The following is a 15,532-nucleotide window of genomic DNA, read 5'->3' as shown; positions in this document are numbered from 1 at the left end:
TATATACACATGGAGCCATCACATGCCTGCCAAATTCAGCCTCTGCTAGAATTTCAGTTCCTCTGGCTTGATGTGAACCATTCCTTTTTATTTGCCACCAGCGGTACCCACACATACATTAAGGCCCTGCTGATTTAAATGAGCCTGTGGTTGCTGGTTATATCACCACACTGAATGAAAGAACTGGGCTGTGCATGTTGAAATTGACCAAAGACTGATGTGTTTTATATGAGGGGAAGCAGTTGTATGGGTTAGAGGAAGAGAAGAGAGAGCGAGAGAGAGGAAAGAGGGGGGGGGGGTGTTCCTGGGGATATTCATGATACATGTGGGTGGGGTCAGTGCGTCTTTGAGGTGCTTTTAGTCGGCGGAGGACGAATAGCATCTTGAACAAATGCACAAGAGGCAGCTGAAATGAATGCGCCTGTCCAAAAATAGCTCGCTTGACAAATGTTTGAGATTGTGTGTGTGTGTGTGAGAGAGTGGGGTGGGGAGTGGAGGCGGGTGTGTGTGTGTGTCATTGTCATTTTAAAAAAGCTCTCATGCAGGGTAGTTTTGAAAATGATGGTGTCAGTGAGGGAGACTGACCCATGTCTATGTGTGCACTCACTTCAGTGTTCAAGATCCTGTGGTTGTATTTGTGTAGGAATCCAAGATACTGTACTTGTGGATGAATCCAAGATACTGTGTTTGTATTTGTGTAGGAATCCAAGATACTGTATTTGTGTTTGTATTTATGTATGCCTGGAGTTCTGACTTGGCGCATAGCCTAACTCAACAGGAGTACCTTTCTATTCAGGTCACAGGTTCAGCTGAGCGATGTTGTCAAATACTGTAAATGCTTTAATGTCAATGTCACTCAAGCAATCCCTAATTCAGTTAGTTAGCTTGCAGACATGTGTCAGTATAGGTATATATGGGTGTACATATTGAGTATTAAGACTTGGGTTTTTTTGTATGACAACATTGACTGAACCCAAACCTGTGTCTCTTGTCAGGTCCTGGAGAACTTCTCGGACGCCCCCATGACCCCCAAACAGATCCTCCATGTCATTCAGACGAAAGGCCTGAAGGAAATGAGGTGACCGTCCATGTTCAGATCCATGCATTAATACAATCTCAGTTATGCTTGTGCGTATATGACCTTGAAAAGTCGTATGCATGGTGTGAATAACTATCTTCTCTTCCCTTTTCATGCCTGCGCTCGCCCATTGGACTATTTAGAAGGTAAGATTAGAGTAAAAATATCCTCTTGTCCAATTGCAAGGTTGTCTTTTTTTATTCTTACCTCATTTCTCTTGTCTCTCCCCTCGTGTGTGTGTGTGTGTGTGTGTGTGTGTGTGTGTGTGTGTGTGTGTGTGTGTGTGTGTGTGTGTGTGTGTGTGTGTGTGTGTGTGTGTGTGTGTGTGTGTGTGTGTGTGTGTGTGTGTGTGTGTGTGTGTGTGTGTGTGTGTGTGTGTGTGTGTGTGTGTGTGTGTGTGTGTGTGTGTGTGTGTGTGTGTGTGTGTGTGTGTGTGTGTGTGTGTGTGTGTGTGTGTGTGTGTGTGTGTGTTGTGTGTGGTGTGTGTGGGGTGTGTGTGTGTAACAGTGGCACGGCTCCTCTGGCCTGCCTGGTCACCATGCTTCACTCTCAGGTGCGGGGCGACCGAGTGAAGAACAGCATCTTCTTCAAGCTCCCAGGCAGAATGAGTCTCTTCACCCTAAAGGTACAGTAGCATCACAGACCGCCACTTCTGTGTAAGGGCGCCGAGTTACTAGCAAGACCTGGGCATCGATTCGCAGTCCTGCTCCTAAGGCCTGCTCTGGCTCTGAGAATCTCCATTCTATCTCTGGTCCAAGAGCACCTGACTGAAATCTGTGTAATTGCAAAAGTGTTCTTGAGGTGTTTCAGCTGATCAAGAGCTCCACAGATTCACCTTGTCAGGTGTACCGTGGAGATAAAAACATAACATTCTTACCAGGCAGACCTAGAAGCAGGACTCTGAAACCTCTCTGTGTTCAACATGCTGGCAGTTTCCTTACACACATACATGTAGATGCGGCAAATTATCCCATACTAGACACAAGAATATGCACAGTGCTTGCTGCTGTGACCCAACCAGCCATGTTATTGTTGCTGATGACCACCTCATTCTGTCCAGAAAAATGCCCTTCAGTGGACAAAGAGCCCCACAGCGACAGAGGGTGCGGATGCTGCTGCGACAGCTACCCAGGCGACCGCATCCACAGCCACAGTCGGCACGGCAGAGGGGGCCGAACAGGAGAGCTGCGACTCCACGGAAACGGCTGCTGCCAGCGGTGAGAATGACGGTAGGCACATGGTCTCTGATTGGCTCGCTTTGGGTGACCTCAGCAGTGGATTTGAAATGAAGCTCCCCCGTAGTGTTTTAATGTGTTTCAAGGCCCCGATCCAAAGATGTTTGAAATTAAGCTGGTTGAACACCATCCAGAGTGAATCGTCAAATTGCCCTCCCTCTAGAAAGAACATGGAAAGCTGAAGAGACATTGATTCTTTTTTTCCCTCTCCTCCTTTTTTTCCTTTTTTCCTTTTTTTCTTTTTTCCCCTCCCTACTACTTCTTTTGAAGATGTGTGTGTTGCCATAGTTACCACAGCACATGCCACAGCCAGCAGTGACCTAGATGAGAGTGGTTTGAAAACATGTTTTCGTGTATATTAAAACCAGTTGTCAGGCATTCTTGTCACTCAAATTGATGATTATATCTCAATTTTGGTGTTCACATATGTGTTAACTAGTATTACAGATGTTCTGTGGTCCTGTTTTAGATATTCATGTTGTCCATCTGCTCAAGGATAAGACACAATATCTAGAGATCCAGTTGAAATCAGTAATCTTTACTTTTTCTCACATTTATTTTTCTCTGAGTATCCCTTCATGTGTTTAGTAATGACTCTGAGTTGTGGCTCAGAAGGAACTATGCTAGTCAGATCTGTCCGCACCGCTGTATGTAGATCTGTCTCCTGGTTTCTAAAGTGCTTGTGTAGATGATGCAAAAACCAGTGAAACTGTACCTTATTTGCCCAGCCGCGGTGCCAAAAATAGGAAACGGGTCTGGGCTCTTTTTTTTTTTTTTTTTGGAGATTACAGCATCTTGCTTGTTCGCCATTGTTGCTTGTGTGATGTACACACGAGATTCTCAGCACATGTCCTGGTTTATATCGGTCCGCTTCCTCTAAACTAACATGATGAATGGAGGCCTGCATACGTGCAGCATGTGCCGGGGTGGATTTAACAGGGCCGCATAACTATACTCCTGCTCTCAGGCCTCTATTTACATGGAGCTATTTCACAGGAGCCTTTGCCCCAGTGACTTGAGAGCACACCAATGGCACTTGTGTTTTTATTTCTGCTGGTGGTGTGCTATCTGTACACAAATCCCACATCGTCTAGTGGCTAGATTCTAGACTACTGTGTGATTACTTTCACGGCAGCTCAAGGATTATGTGAGTTTCTTTCTGCTGAAGACACCTTTCACTTCAAATGTATTTGCTGTCTGTAGTAGTATAGGGTGCTCGCTCGCTTTGTTTCTCCGGCGTGACGTAAAAGACAGCAGGCATTTTAAGTGTTTGGTGCTTTCTCCTTGCGGACTGAGCCTTTTATCAGTCTCAGCGAGCTGATTCCCGAAGCCTCCGTAGCGTTGTTAGTGCTGACGCTGCACCGGTTGTGTTCCGCGTGCGTGAGACGCGAGGCGAGGGTCGGCCCGTGAGTAATGGTGGTGTCCTGTCCTTTGCTCCTCCTCCTCCTCCACAGCCTCGGTGGACGAGACGTCCTCCAGCGCCTCCTGCTCCACAGAACCCCAGACCCGGCTCAGCCGATCCTCACAGGTACGTCTTCACAGGGATGGGGGTGGGGGGGGCAGGGGCACTTTGGATCTGGTGATCTAGATCTCCCAGTGCTCCATAAGTGTGTTATACTTAACACACTTAGTGTGTGTGTGTGTGTGTGTGTGTGTGTGTCTGTGTGTGTGTGTGTGTGTGTGTGTGTGGGAAAACTAGCGACTACTTTGTTAGTTTTTGTTTTGTTGACATTAGACATCCATGTAAAGAATGAACACTGTTTCCAATTTTAATCTAAACTATTTTTAGTCAAATTCGGTGAATTTACTCCTTATGGTGCTACAGCTGTCTTTCTGTATGCTCATAAAACAATTGTGGTGTACATATCTGTCTGTCCTGCCTGGCTCTGTCAATGGAAAATGAAGTACATGGACAGAGCTATACACCAATCTAGCCAATCAACACACTGCCTCAAGAGCACAGAAAGGGGAGGGATGTAATTTCATTGGCTGTCGAGATCAAATGTCAACAGCTTTTTTCTCCAGTATCGTGTACTGTACCTTTTATTCCAGACTCCATAAACAATGGGCTGCTCAGAACCCTGAACTCTTTGGAATGTTTTTTTCTTCTTCTTTGACTGCCTTCAAGGGAACAAAAATGGCCAGAAAGGCTTCCTGGTATGGCAAAGGCTTTTTATGGAACTATTAATGTTTCATGCAACCCATGACAAAACTCCTTTTTTTCTCTCTCTCTCTCCCTCTCTCTTTTAAAGACTAGGTTAAAAACAAAAGCCTTCCTGGCACAGACCCTGACAAGGCTAGACTTATGAATGTTAATACAGTAGAGAATGCTTGCAGTGTACCATTTTAGTCTCGGGGCCTGTTGAGGCAGAAGTGATGTGTCGATGGCCTGTATTCCCCTAAAAGATAGAGAGAGAGAGGGTTTGACAAATGAAGGCGGGGGAGTCCCTCTACATTATCTTTGACTCACTGTGGTCATGTGGTGGTCCAACCGACAGCAACGGTACGCCGGCGTTACTCGGCATTTCATCAGTAGCCAGGAATTGGCACCCTTATCTATAAAGTTTGTGGGGCATTTCTAGTGTGTGCTAAAGCAAACGTTAAATGTGTCAAGCTGAAAGCATGGACTCACAGTGACGGCAAATGCTTTTCGTTCAGTGGGATCAATCGAAACAAGGCTCACTGTTTTGTTGCTTCACAGCGAGGGTTCAGTCAGGCTGGGCTTTTATTCAGCGTTTGGCTTTAAATAGAACATTAATTTTGCACCACTCGACGATAATAACCTTGTTGTTGCAGGGAAGTGGAAAGGGTTCTGCTCGTAAAGTACTTTCTGTTTTTAAATGAGCTCTGGCTGTGACGTGTTAAATAGATTCATATTAGTCAATAGTCACATGTTTCCTCTGGTTTAGTGACAGTGGGAGTGTAATGAGAACAGTACAAGCAAAAGAAGTAGAAGTAATACGTGCTAGAAATAAAGGTGTAACTAAGGTGTGTGTGTGTGTGTGTGGACTCACTTCTGCACACTTGCTGCACACCTCTCCTCACTGTAAACTTGCTGTTCATTCCAGTCCGGCAGACAGAGAAAGAAGTCGGTGATGATGCCTCGCGTCGTTCTCACTCCACTCAAGGTCAACGGAGAGCACGTGCCATCAGGTTAAGACTGCTTTCATTTTTCCAAGCTTGCACCCCTATCTTCCCTCTCTCTCTCTCACACACACACATACACACACACACACTCCTCCACTCTGCTAAACCCTCCTCTCCACCCCCCCATCTGCTCTGCCTGTGGTCCTGTCTTTCCCATGCAGCTTGACGGCGTTTATAATTTTCAGCCCTGACACTCTTTAATCATGCACAGGGCAGTTTCTTCTGGCTGGCGCCGTCCCCCTCCCCTCCCCTCCCCTCTTCCCTCAGCTTCGGTTCCCTTCCTGCCAGTGAACTCGTCTACTTCCTCAGATTGCTTTAGCTGTACTAAAAATCGCTATCCCAGAGTAACACTGTGTGTGGTGGGGGCATGCCATGAACCCCTCAGTCCCTGTGCACTTGCCACAGACACCACCTTCCTCCTTGCGTCTGCATTTTTGCAGCCCTCCACCACCTTGCTTTCCCCCTTCCCCCCCACCCCCCATCTGTGCCAACACCTGATTTGTTCCACCCCACACCCTACCTTTATGTCAATCCTGGTGTCGCCCCCCCCCCCCCACCCCACCCAACCCTGCAGCTTATTTTATCCTCACTCGCAAATGCTGCTGCTGCTGTTTCTGCCACCACCACTGACCTCTGCTGCACCCTCTGGCCCTGTCTGTCTGAGAGCTGAGCTAAACTGAACTGCCCCTCACCCCTTACCTCCACCTCCACCTGCCCCCTGCCTCCACTCACAATGATGAAGAGTGTATATCTTACAACACCCCCCTCCTCCTCCTCCCCCAAATCTCACCCCCGTAGGAGCCCAGGGGAGGCGCAGGGAAGGCACTAGGGGGGGTTCGGGCCCCACACTGCGTGCCCACTCCGAGCTGGGCTGGAAGCGCCCCCAGCACTTCAAGAGCATGCGTGGCCTCCGCTCAGGTACTGAGGATTAGTGTCTGAAGACTGCCCCCCCACAACCACCACCACCACTACTGCCCCAACCCAACCCAACCCACCACTGTTACGTCTGCACCCCTCAAACCACTACTGAAAACCTCCTTTGATGATGTCCCAAAAAAACAACCTTCTTCCTGTCTCTTCCAAAGACTTCCAAAGAGTCACCATGGGCCCCTCTCATTCGTCTTTTATCTATCCTCCCTTCCTTCCTTCTTCGGTCCTCCAGCTCGTTCCCACTGATCTATAATGTACAATGGATAGACTATCCCATTGTTGGAACGAGGACCGAGGAAGGAAGGGAGGATGAATAAAAAGACGAATGAGAGGGCCCCCATGAGTTAGCTTAGCTTACTGCCATGTCCCTGTAACTATGAGTTAGCTTAGCTTACTGCTATGTCCATGTAGCTTTCCCCTCTCTCTTAGACACTTCCAAAGGTCACCAAAAAAAAAACTTCCAAAGGTCACCATGAGTTAGCTTAGCTTACTTCCATCTCCCTGTAACCATGAGTTGGCTTAGCTTACTTCCATCTCCCTGTAACCATGAGTTAGCTTAGCTTAGTTCTAGGCCCCTGTAACCATGAGTTGGCGACTTGGCGTAGCTTACTGCCATGTCCCTGTAACATTCCTCTCTCCCTGGATCACTCTCTAATCACTCAAAGATGGATATTTCTGGCCTGTCCCTCAAGGCGTGAGGGGAAAAAAATAGTCTAGCACAGATAAAAGCATGTTACAAGCCTGTTGGTTAGCATAGACGTCCTGTGCTTTAGCTTCACATAGCATCAACAGAGTTATGCTAAAACAGCATAGAAAACCACCCTAATTTCCCTAATGAGTTCATGCCTGACCCCTGTTTGTTTTGGTTGCTAATTCAACATCCTGTTTCGTTGGCTGCTCGTTGAATGCTGAGATTGTAAAGGCTGCAAACTTGAATGGCTTATGTTGGCTTCGATATGAATTATTTTGCTAAATGATCATTCACAAGCTGTGAAATCTCACCAGTGTGACAATTGAGGTGTGTAGCATTTCCAGTACAAACCACATGGTGCTAAGTGCATTGAAAATTGGGCTTCAAGCTTATTGAAAAGCTACGTGTGTTAAATGCACAGAAAGTGTGCAACTACAGTATATTCAATTGCCACCTTGCTGAATCTTGTTGCTCGTTGACAACAGGACCCATGAAAAGAAGCCGAGGAGTAGAAGTCGATTTCGAGACCCCAGGATCCATTCTGGTGAACACCAACATTCGAGCACTCATAAACATGCGCACCTTCGCTGCCTTCCCCCCACACTCCCAGCAGCAGCTGCTACAGCTCTTACCTGAGGTCGACCGACAGGTGAGCACCCATCTCCTACAGCCGTGCCATTTATTTACAGGTTGATCAGTCCCTTTTTAACAGTGCTATCTGGCTAATGTTAGATGTGTTTCCATTTAACATCTGTTCTTTTAGCTGATGCTTTCATCCAAAGTGACTTACAAAAAATAGAGAACAATCAAGGTGCAGTGCAAATAGGAGTAGTGTAGAAAATGGTAAGAAAGAAATAGCAATTAACATGGAATTTTCCACATCCTGTTCAAATATGTCAAACGTTTCCCAGACAATTTGCCGATCTCCTTGTCAAACAAGCTACAATGGGCAAAACTAATGAAATAGAGTTGTTCCACTGTTTGTGTTGGCTGTGATTTGTAACTCTTTGGCCCGATCTTGTCCAGGTTGGCCCCGACGGACTACCTCGCCTCAGTAGTTCAGCCCTCAATAATGAGTTTTTCACACACGCCTCACAAAGTTGGAAAGAGCGATTGGCCGAAGGTTAGTGACATTGGGTGCGTTGATGTTGGAACATCACTAAGCCTTTGAAGAAAATCAAACCAAAGAAATGTTCGAATGGACTGGTGAGATGCTAAAATCTTCTTTTTTTTTCTCCCCACTACACTACTTTTGCTCTGCAGGTGAGTTTACCCATGAAATGCAGGTGCGCTTCAGGCAAGAGATGGAGAAAGAGAAGAAAGTGGAAGCATGGAAAGAGAAGTTCTTTGAGGAGTACCATGGCCAACGGTATGAGATTTTTTTCCCCTCATCTACTTTTTCTCTCCATTATTTTTTTCTATATTGGTCTTTCTATCCATTTATTTTTGTCTTCCTTCCCTTCTCTTTCTCTCTTTCTTTCTCTCTTTCTCTGTCTTTCTTTCTTTTTTTTCTTTTCTTTCTTTCTTGCACTCCTTTTTTTCTTACCTTGGCTTGTATTTCACTTACCTGACTGCAATCAAATCTCCTCTGTTGATTTTGGGAGTGCATGGGATTTAGCTTATCAAGGATATAGTAATTATTACACACTGACCTAAATCAGGTATAGAGAGGCCAGCAGATATGAGGAACTTGTCCTGTGAGACCTTTGCTCTACTAGGAGTGAGTTCCCTTGGTCTGAATCAAAGCCTCATGCCCTACCTGGGAACCTAGTGTTACTGAATGCAAGTATAGGACGGGAATTCTAGCCTTTTTGAATGCAAGTATTGGACAGTGAACCTAATGTCTATCAGTTATAGACTATAGCATATGTTTATCAGTTGATTCAGACATGGGTATATTGTTGCATTGTGTCTGTCAAGGATTTGTTAGGTGGGTCTCAGATTTGACAATCAGAATCTAACCTTGCTTGCAAGTATAGGATAATGAATTTGACTGCAATTATCCGATAGTGCAGTCAGTTCTTTTCCAACTGGCTGATGCTGGCAGGTGATAGCCATATGTATACAACAAGACAAGTGACAAATGGGCTTTTGGGTGTCCCAGCACCATGTACAAACGGTATAAGAACTGTACTCTACAGGGGCTCTATTATGTGGAGTAGGCTCTCGTTGGATAATAAAAACATTGAGAACTGTGTTGGATAGAAAAAGTCAATAAGGCTTCTTAAGTTTGTCAGGCACGTCAGTTCTTATGTGAATACTTGATTGATTTTGTCCTTTTGTTATTATGGTGTTTGCAAGACTGTTTGTGTTTTTAATACAAATGGAATGTAACTTCAATGTAATATCTAACCGATCCAATTCTCTCATTGCAAAATGAGGGTTTTATCAGGAGATTGAGATGTGTGTGTCGTTGTATTTTGTCGATCAGGGATTTATTTGGTAAACTGGTCTTGGAGTTGAAAATTGCATTTACACGTACTTGATTCAGTTCACTTTTAACGGGTGCTTTTTTTTTGTTGGCTTCAGGTCTGGCCTGACACACGAGGAGGCCTTGAAACTGACCATGAGTGACCCAGGGGACGAAGCAGCGGCCGTGCTGGACAGAGACACGGCTGCCGTCGCCACGCCGAAGCGCCGCAGTGTGGGCCGCCGGCGCCGGGAGGGCCGCATCAGGCGCCGCTCACGAGCAGACCTGCGTCGCCGGGCCCGACGGACCCTCTGCAAGACCAGTCCCGCCGCCGCCGCCGCTTCCGCAGCCGAGCAAGCGGAGAGCGCCGAACCCTCGGACGACGGTGCCGCCACCGCCGCCACTCCTGACGATGCCCCCTCCACGCCGCTACCGGAGGCCGCCGCAGCCGCTGCCGTGCAGGGCGAGGTGGTCCTGCCCGCCGACTCAGAAATGGAGACCCCTGTCGAGGTCCCTTCCCCGGAGGCGGCCCCCTCCTCCCCCGTCCCGGAGCCCGTCCCGACCCCGGCCTCCACCGTGTCCAGCGACGAGCCCGAGGCGTCCGAGGTCTCCGCCCGGCTGCTGCCTGACGTGCCCGAGCCCCCCGTGGCCTCCACCTCCTCGCCCTCCTCTTCGTCTTCCACCTCCTCGTCCTCGTCGCCCTCTTCGTCGCCCTCCTCCGCCTCCGACCGCCAGGGAGCCTTCGCCGCCAGCTCGGACTCCTCCTCCTCCTCGTCCTCTTCATCGTCGTCGTCCTCCTCCACGGCCGCCATCGCCACCGACCCGCTGGACGACGGCGCGTCCGTCATCACCACCGGCACGGCGGGCACCGGCGCCAGCAGCAGGGAGAGCAGCCCGGCCGCCAGCCCCGCCACCTCCAGCACCTCCGCCGGCCTGTCCAAGGAGCAGAAGAGGCGCCCCGACGAGCCCCAGGCCTTCACCAGCTTTCCCGAGAAACGGCCGCGGCTCGACGAGCGTCAGTCCTTTCGTAACACAGTTGACTGTGTCCACTCGGAAAAGCCGCAGCCCACAACCGAGGAACCCAAGGTCCCGCCAATCCGGGTACATCATCATCATTATCACAATTCTTTTGTTTTTGTCACCTAAGGCTATGTTCAGACTTACTAGGCTTATTTTTCACAGCTGCCGTTGTCCGATTGTAATCATAATTATTATGTTTTCCAAAAAAGTCCTTGGCGTCTTTTAAAACGCAATCGCAGGCATCTTGTTCTGCAGCTCAGAGCTGTCTTTAAAGTTGAGAAATGTTAAACTTCTAGCGGCAAAATACCCTACATCACACTGTTTTTGACAGCTTACCAATCACAAGTAGATAGCCAAGACCTCTGGCTGCTTTTTGGGGAAAAAATAAATAAGTAAAAAAAATGAAAAAGCAGTCTGCACAACTCTCTTGTCAGAGAAAGATGCCAAGTCTGAACCCGTACCCGGACACTTTAATTAGTGGATTATTAATGTAATTAGAATTCTTGTTAAACATACAATAACAAATGACAATACCAGAGGGCGTTTGCATATATTTTGGTTAATTCTAAAGTTTTGTTTCCCTAGAATTCGCTACTTGCACTAAAGTCTCTTAGTACTGTTGTTTGACTTCCGGTGGAGCGTTAACTATATTGAAACGGCATCTTCTGTTATATTCTGCTCCTTAAATATTCACTAAGGCACGGAATATGTTGCTTGCCCAATAATACCAATTTCAACGTGCACAAATCCTTCTTTATCGTAACGTGTAGATTTGCTAGGTGCAACGCCCAACTGGGTCCGTGTAGACACTAATTACCATAGCAATAGCTGCAGGTTCAAACACACCGGAAATCAGACGAGCGTACTAGAGCCTTTAGTGCAAGCAGCGAATTCTTGGTTCTCTTGCTTTTGGACGTATAATGTCTGACGTATAGTTTGTTGTCCATCTCACTTTCTCTCTAGATACAGCTCTCCCGGATCAAACCGCCCTGGGTCAAGGGGGCGCCAACGTACCAAATCTGTCCCCGGATCGTGCCCCCCAACGAGGGGTCGGGGGGGCGGCGGTCCGGGACGGGGGCGCGGACGCTGGCGGACATCAAAGCCCGCGCCCAGCAGGCCCGTGCCCAGCGAGAGGCCGCTGCTGCTGTTGCAGCCACTGGCGACGGGGCAGGGCCCGGCGGGGGCGGCCCGGGGGGCGGTTCTGGGCTACCGGATCGCAGCAGCGGGCGGCGGACCCGAGAGCACCCGGGGCCGGTCGAGCCGGGAGGAGGCGGCGGCGGCGCGGGGGCCGAGATGGAGGAGCAGAGCTCACCTGCGAGCTCTCATTCGTCTGGAGCACAACTACAGCTGTCCGCTGTAGACTCGGAGAGGACCGCGATGACCACCACCACGGCGTCGTCGGCGTCATCGGCGTCATCGTCCGCGACAACCACGGCCGCCTCCACGCCCAAGGCCCACGCCCCGTCTCCGTCCACCTCCTCCAACCCGTCGTTTCCTCCGTCGGAGCCTCCGCAGACCCCCACGCCGTCCCCGTCGGTAGGGGGCAGCCCTGTCTCACAGGCCCAGACGGAGGAGCTCTCGCCGGGGGAGGATAAGCTCTCGGCCAGCCCCAGCGACAAGGCCTCGGACGACGCTGAGCCGGACACTCCAAAACAGATCCCCACCGAGCCGGAGTCGGTGGGCAGCGTTCCGGACGGCTCCTCCACGGAGGAAGCCGACTCGAACGACGGCGGGCCGCCGCCGGAGAGCAGTCCGTCGCCGCCGGCGATGGAGAAGGGGCCGAGCGGGGCGGTGTCGCTAATGCCCACGTCCATCCCGGACTCCCTGCCCAGGTTCGGAGCGCAGGGGGTGGACGTGATCAGGACGCGGACGGCCGTCGGGAGCCAGGCCTGGGAAGCCGAGCCGCAGAGCGGGCACGAGCAGCGGTCGGCGTTGGCCGGCGTCATCCAGCACGGATCGGACGTCAAGCCACCGCAGGAGACCCCTACCGTGGTGTCCAGGAACGGACTGAGCGAGGAGGAGGGCGGCGGCAGGGGCGAGCGAGGGCTTCGCTGCGGCGCTGAGGTCGGGCTGGACAGCAAGCCCGTCGCAGCCTTCGAGAACTCCGTCGCTCACCTCTCCGGCATCGCCGGGGACGACGACGCAGGGGGGCACAGCGACTCCACGGAGACCGCCTCCGATTTCGAGAACGAGGCCCCGGAAGAGGAGTCGGTGGACTGGCACACGTCGACGCCGGCCGACTGCAACGGCGTGGCGCTCCAGAGCGGCGCCAAGCCGCAGAACCAGCCGGTCATCCAGAGCCCCACGCGGCTGATGTCCCGGACATTCAGCCCGCCTCCCCAGCACCAGCAGCAGCCGGTGATCCACTCCCACGTGTCCAACCCTGGCCAGTGCCAGTCGGTCATCCAGCAGACCCGCTTCCCCAACGGTGTCCAGAACCAGCCCGTTATTCAAACCCAGAAACAGCAGCAGCAGCAGCAGCAGCAGCAGCCGTCGTCACAACAACAGCATCCTAGCCGCGGTGCTCACGTCTCAAACCACATCCTGGACCAGGCGTCCAGTACGGGGCTGCAGGGCATGGGTCATACGCACCTGGCCCAGGCGGAGAGAGACCAGAACCGTAACAACGGGAAGTCCGTTATCCAAACCGAAGCGTCCGACGAAGCCAAATTCCTCCGGCGGATGTCGGCGGAGGACAAGTCCGGCTCTGTCCAGCAAGTCAAGAAGCCGGCGGGCTCGGCACGGCCGATGTCGTCGGTGGAGGCCAACAACCCGCTGGTCACCCAGCTGCTCCAGGGCAGCCTCCCGCTGGAGAAGGTGCTGCCGCAGCCGCACTCGGCCAGCAAGCTGGAGATCAACCGGCTCCCCGGGAGCCCCACGGTGTCCCAGCAGCAGATCGGCCGCCACCCGCCCGCCGGACCTCAGCCTCGCGGCGCCGCGTCTGGCCCTCGCTTCAGGAGCCCCAGCGACTCCTCGTCGTCTGGCCCCACGGACTCCCCCGGCCCCGAGTTCTCCCCTCCCCCCAGCCAACACAAGTTGCCCCCTGGCACGAGGGGCTCTCCGGGGCCTGGCCGCGGGTACGGGCCGCAGGTGCCCGGCTCCATGCCGTCACGGGCGGCGTGCTTGTTCGAAGAGGCCAAGAGGCTTCCGCCGGGCGCCGTGCCGGTCATCACGTCCCTCCCCTCGTCCTTGTCCATGTCCTCGTCGTTGTCTTCCTCCTCCTCCTCTGGTCGGCGTCCTCCGCTGGACGTTACCTCGCAGAGCGCTTACGAGTCGGCGGTGATCAAAGAGCTCCCCGGGCAGCAGCAGCAGCAGCCCATGCGGGGCGGAACTCCGGAACGGCCCGGAATGTTCCAGCAGCAGCACTCCAACAGCCTCGGGCCGCCGCACTCCCGCACGACCACGCCGGACGCGCCGTCCCCTCCCCACGGCGACCTCTGCCCCTCCGAGGTCGTCCCCACCGTCAAGATCAACTGGCGGCCTACCAAAGCCCCGCCCCCCCACCCTCCTCAGCCCTATCAGCAGCAGCAGCTGTCTCCGGTCGCCGCGGTGAAGAACGAGGTTTCGTCGCGCCCCTCTTGCCAGGCGCTCACCAAAAACCCCCCAGGAGGAGGAAACGGCCCCGCGACGGCCGCCCCACCTCCTGCTGCTGTGATAACCAAAAAGGAGCCGCCGAGCTCCATGGACAGTTTCTTGAGCGGCGGCGCCATGGAGGGCCTGCTCAACATGGAGATGTCGCTGGTGCGCATGGCCAAAAAGGAGCAGGGCCGGAGCCCGTACGGTCGCCAGGGCGACCTCTCCTCGCCCATCTCGTCGTCGTCGCCGTCCTCCGCCGCCTCGTCGCTGCCCTTCCAGCTGTACGGCAAGCCGCCCAAGCTGCAGCAGAGCACGGGCGGCGGCAGCGGCGTCGGCGGGTTCAGCTACACGGCCAACGTGTCGGTGGTGGACGGGAGCGGCTTCTCGCGGAGCATCGCCGACAGCGTGCTCCACCTGCGGCAGCGCGCGGGCACCGGGAACGGCGGGCTCGGCGGCGTGGGCGTGGGCCAGAGCGCGGCGCTCAGCATCCAGGCGTTCGCCGACAGCGCCGCCGAGGAGGTGGCCCTCAAGTGCTCGTGCAGGCTCAAGGCCATGATCATGTGCCAGGGCTGCGGTGCCTTCTGCCACGACGACTGCATCGGCCCATCCAAACTGTGTGTGTCCTGCCTGGTGGTCAGATAGTCTGCCTTCGGCGGTCGCCCCCCCCCCCCTCCCCCCCTCCCCCTCACTGCTCGGTGCAAGGTGACACCAGGGCCAGGTGAACGACACCGTCTTGCCATAATCTCTCAGAAAAGAAAAAAATAAACTGTCAGTCTCTTTTGCCTCTTGTTTGGAAGTTGACAGTGTTACAGGACTCATGAGAGAGAGCTTGGGGGGTGTTGAAATGGTGTGTGGCCCATTGTTGATGTTCTGGCAGGACGGTTGGGCTGGAAGAGGCCTTGTAACATAAAAACCAGTCTGTATTTTTGTTGCATATATTTTCTATTGCTGTTATGATGTTATTATTATTGCCAAGATAATAATAATGATAATTATTATTGTTATTATTATTGTGAATTTACCTGGCACGGTTGGTTGTAAATTGTGCCTTTTTTTGTTTTTGTTTAACTTTTTTTTTTCCACAGAAAAAAAAAAAACATTTACCTCATCCTCTTGACACCATTCATCAGTTCAGTGTGAAAATGGTGGCTGTTAATTGTTTGCGTTGTTCCCTCCCTCTCCTCGCTGTAGAGGACCATGGGAGGGCTGTTTTGTGTGTCTTGTCTTGCAAAGAAATATTTTTTTAATCATTAAATGAGCAAAATGACATTTTCTTTTCCTTTTTTTTGTAAGTGCTTTCACTTTTCTTGTTTTGTTATTTTCTTATCCAAAGTGAAGTCTGTACACGACCGTTAAGCACAGTATTCTATCCAATAAAGCTGACATTGAGCGGATTCGAGGCTCCCTTCACGTCTGCAGTGCCCACAACCTGAACCAGCCCAAAC

At 51.7% G+C, this 15,532-nt stretch overlaps 1 protein-coding gene across 4 annotated transcripts in view; it reads left to right on the top strand.

Annotated features, from left to right (window-relative positions):
• The window catches only part of asxl1 (ASXL transcriptional regulator 1), a 20,270-nt gene extending 4,749 nt beyond the window's left edge, over window positions 1-15,521 (top strand). Inside the window, exons 2-13 of one of the 4 annotated variants that reach the window (XM_062540314.1) lie at window positions 996-1,078; window positions 1,222-1,224; window positions 1,586-1,703; window positions 2,139-2,307; window positions 3,768-3,841; window positions 5,382-5,466; window positions 6,259-6,378; window positions 7,567-7,730; window positions 8,108-8,204; window positions 8,345-8,450; window positions 9,611-10,592; window positions 11,475-15,521. In XM_062540314.1, coding sequence (XP_062396298.1) covers window positions 996-1,078; window positions 1,222-1,224; window positions 1,586-1,703; window positions 2,139-2,307; window positions 3,768-3,841; window positions 5,382-5,466; window positions 6,259-6,378; window positions 7,567-7,730; window positions 8,108-8,204; window positions 8,345-8,450; window positions 9,611-10,592; window positions 11,475-14,729 — 5,256 coding nt within the window. In that variant the 3' untranslated portion in view covers window positions 14,730-15,521. Of the gene's footprint in view, window positions 1-995; window positions 1,079-1,221; window positions 1,225-1,585; window positions 1,704-2,138; window positions 2,308-3,767; window positions 3,842-5,381; window positions 5,467-6,258; window positions 6,379-7,566; window positions 7,731-8,107; window positions 8,205-8,344; window positions 8,451-9,610; window positions 10,593-11,474 lie in introns of those variants that run through there. The other 3 variants (XM_062540315.1, XM_062540313.1, XM_062540312.1) reach the window with 3 other exon arrangements.
• The last annotated feature ends 11 nt before the right edge of the window (window positions 15,522-15,532 follow it).

This window comes from Sardina pilchardus, chromosome 7, assembly GCF_963854185.1.
Source record: "Sardina pilchardus chromosome 7, fSarPil1.1, whole genome shotgun sequence".
NCBI lineage: Eukaryota > Metazoa > Chordata > Actinopteri > Clupeiformes > Clupeidae > Sardina > Sardina pilchardus.
The sequence above is the reverse complement of the archived record's forward strand: the minus strand, read 5'-3'. Positions and strand labels throughout refer to the sequence as shown.